The sequence below is a fragment of the Charadrius vociferus genome, unplaced genomic scaffold, assembly GCF_000708025.1.
Source record: "Charadrius vociferus isolate BGI_N301 unplaced genomic scaffold, ASM70802v2 scaffold2879, whole genome shotgun sequence".
NCBI classification, from domain to species: domain Eukaryota; kingdom Metazoa; phylum Chordata; class Aves; order Charadriiformes; family Charadriidae; genus Charadrius; species Charadrius vociferus.
Genome location: NW_009650004.1, coordinates 1 through 2,956, shown reverse-complemented (window position 1 = coordinate 2,956; position 2,956 = coordinate 1). Strand labels below are relative to the sequence as shown.

The following is a 2,956-nucleotide window of genomic DNA, read 5'->3' as shown; positions in this document are numbered from 1 at the left end:
GAGAAGCTGTGGCTGCCCCATCCCTGGAGGTGTTCAAGGCCAGGTTGGACGGGGCTTGGGGCAACCTGGGCTGGGGGGAGGTGGCCCTGCCCGGGGCAGGGGGTGGCACTGGGGGGGATTTAAGCTCCCTTCCAACCCGAACCATCCTGTGATTGCCTCACTTGTTTTCTCTACAGCCCGCGGGTGATCTCTGGGGTCTCTCCCTCTCCTCCCGTGGTGCTAACCCTCCTTTTGGCATCCCTCTCTCCTCCCAGCTCGCCTACGGGCAGGACGGGCAGCTGAAAGGCTTCGCCGTCCTGGAGTACGAATCGGCAGCCGGGGCCGGGGAGGGTTAGGCAGGCACCGGACGGTGCTCGCCGGGAATCACATCCGAGTCTCCTTCTGCGCTCCCGGTCCTCCCGGTCGCAGCATGTTGGCTGCCCTGATAGCCGCGCAGGCGACGGTGAGGATTGTGTGTGCTGCTTCTTCCTCTTCCTCCTCCTCCTCCTCCTCCTCTTGGCTCCCTCTTCCCCTCGCAGCTTGCCGTCACCGCCATGGCATTCCCAAGGTCGGGCATCCAGCCTGGAGCAGGCTGTCGCGGAGCAGCCGGCGTATTTCCCAGCGGATTCCCTACGGAGCGGCCGTCTGTTGCCTGTAGCTCCTGCTTCTGGGCATCTCTGGCGTGCACGGCGCAAATTCCCTTGTTGTTGCCACATTTCCACGTGCCGCCGCAAAATTCAGAGCGGGAACGCCGATTGTTGCCAAAATCCAGCGGCGTCTCGGCGGGAGAGAGCTTTGCCGGGCAGGTGCCGCGCCGGCGGGATTGCAGACGGCGGAGCTGCTGACAGCGATGGCAAACTGCGCGGCCGCGCCACGGCCGTAGGGATGGGTCGGTCGATTCCTCCCTGCCCTACAACCGGATTATTTGGGGAAGGATCTTGCTGGGAATCGGATTTTGGGAGCTGGAATCTTGCCGGTTTGGGGAAATTCAGGGTGGCCCTTTATGGGGGAAGCCTGGAAGTCGGTCGTCTTAGTTTTTAACGCGCTGTTTTTTTGGTTTTTAAGGCGCTGAATCGTGGGAAAGGGCTTCTCCCCGAGCCGAATATCCTCCAAATTCTCAACAGCCTGGGAAATCCCGCTTCCCTCCAGCTGCTCCTCAACCCCCTCCTCCACGGGGCCGTCGGAGGCAAACAGGGTAAGGCCGAACGCGGAGCGGAGCCCGGGGAATTCGTCCTCGCTGCGGCAGGCGGTTCCTCCGGCCTCTTTTCCCTCTAGGAATCCTGGGCGCCGCTCCTTCCGTGCCTCTGGTGACCAACCCGGCCCTCTCCACGGCTCTCCTCCAACTCGCCCTGCAGAACCAAACCCAAGCCCAGCAGGTAGGCGGGAATTTCACCCTTGCCGGCATCTCTTTCCGCCGAACGCCGCCGTCGTGCCGGAGTCTCCGCGCTCCCGCGAACAAACCTCCTCTTAGCTCAGGGTCCTGCCCGCGCCGCCGCGGATGGGCGAGGGTGTCCAAACCTGATGGTGGGTTCGTTCCGCTGCCGTTTTCCGCAGCCGCTTTCCCTCTTATCTCTGCTCCGGCTCAACGCGGCTTCTCCAAAAACTCATTGCCGCTTAAGGAGTAAAGCGAGAGGAGCACAGAGAGGCTTCAAGCTCCCTGCCGCGCTTCTCGCTCTCTCCGTGCCTCTCGAACCGCCCCGCGCTTGGTTTTCTCCTCTTTTCTTTTTTTTTTTGAGTGATTTTCTGTCTTTTCTGGTCTTTCTCGCTCTGCTTTCTGCCCCAGAAGGCATTGCTTGGGAACTCCCTGTTACTGCAGAACCAGGTCTGGACTCAACTGCTGCAGAACAAGGAGAACCAAACCCTCTTCCATGTGAGCGGTAGGAGGCAGCCGGCGCGGTAACGTGCTGTGTGTGTGGCGGTGCCGTGCCGGAGCGCCGGGACCCCCCCTTAGACCATCTTCCCCGCGTCCTCCTTCCCTTAAAACCAGGCAGTGATCGCGGCGAAGGGCTTTTGCTGACGCCGGAGCTGCTCTCCTTGTGGGGAGAAGCGAGTCTTTGCTCCCGTTTGGAGCCTGGAGGGTTTGGCCTCCGGGAGTGGTTCCTCTCCGGGGTCATCGGCGCTCTGCCTCTGTCCCACGCTTGTTGAGCCGGTCCCCGCGCCGAATTCGGCGAGGAAAGGGAAGCCCCCATCCCTCCTGGGCTCCCCTTCCACTTAGCGGCTCGGCAAATCGTTCCTGCGCAGGGGCTGGGTGGGGTCGACTCCTTCTTTTTTGGCATAAGTGGACCATTTTGAACAAAATATTGGTGGGGACGTGGTCCGTGGCGGGGAGCATCTCCCCTGTCTTACTTCTGCTTAAGGAACCGCGAAAATTACAGATGGGTTTCTCTCGGTGCTTGTGCTGAGTTTTTAGCCGACGGCTGCCCTCGTGCCGCCTCGGTTCCCCCTCCATCTCGTGAGCACCGGGGTTTCCGCCACCTCTGGAGCCACGGATCTGCCGCGGCGATGCCGGCGTTGACCTCCCGTTTATCCTTTTGCAGAAACCGGGGATCCTGGGCGACTCGCCGCTGAGCTCTCTGCCCCACGGCGCCCTGGCTTTGGCCAACGCACCGGCGCAGCCCCCCAGCCAGCTCCTGGGAGAGCTCTCCTCAGGTAAGAGCCGGCAGCGCGGCACGCCGTGAGCCGGCTACGGTTTTTTGGTGGAGAAACCGGCATCGCCGCGGAGCTGGCCGCGCTCTGAACGCCATCCTCTCTCTCCTTCTGTCTTTGCCAGGTGGCTCCTTGCCCGCTGAGATGGCACAGGGACACGTCAAATCACCGATTTTGCCTTCTGGAAACGTACCGCTGGCTTCTTTCCTGGGACCGGTGGGAGTCGATCGGGAAAACGCGGTGTTGGGGACGCAGGTGCCGCAGCTCGCCCCCGCCGCCGTCACCCCCCAGGCTCTGCAGGGTCTCACCACCTCCATTTTGGGTTCCGTCA

The 2,956-nt window shown here is 62.3% G+C and overlaps 1 protein-coding gene across 1 annotated transcript in view; it reads left to right on the top strand.

Moving 5' to 3' along the window:
- The window catches only part of RAVER1 (ribonucleoprotein, PTB-binding 1), a gene marked incomplete at both ends in the record, with an annotated part of 6,851 nt that extends 3,971 nt beyond the window's left edge, over positions 1-2,880 (top strand). Inside the window, 6 exons of the mRNA XM_009891678.1 lie at positions 255-312; positions 345-442; positions 1,045-1,174; positions 1,255-1,355; positions 2,517-2,628; positions 2,750-2,880. Coding sequence (XP_009889980.1) covers positions 255-312; positions 345-442; positions 1,045-1,174; positions 1,255-1,355; positions 2,517-2,628; positions 2,750-2,880 — 630 coding nt within the window. The remainder of the gene's footprint in view (positions 1-254; positions 313-344; positions 443-1,044; positions 1,175-1,254; positions 1,356-2,516; positions 2,629-2,749) is intronic.
- Between the last annotated feature and the right edge of the window lie 76 nt (positions 2,881-2,956).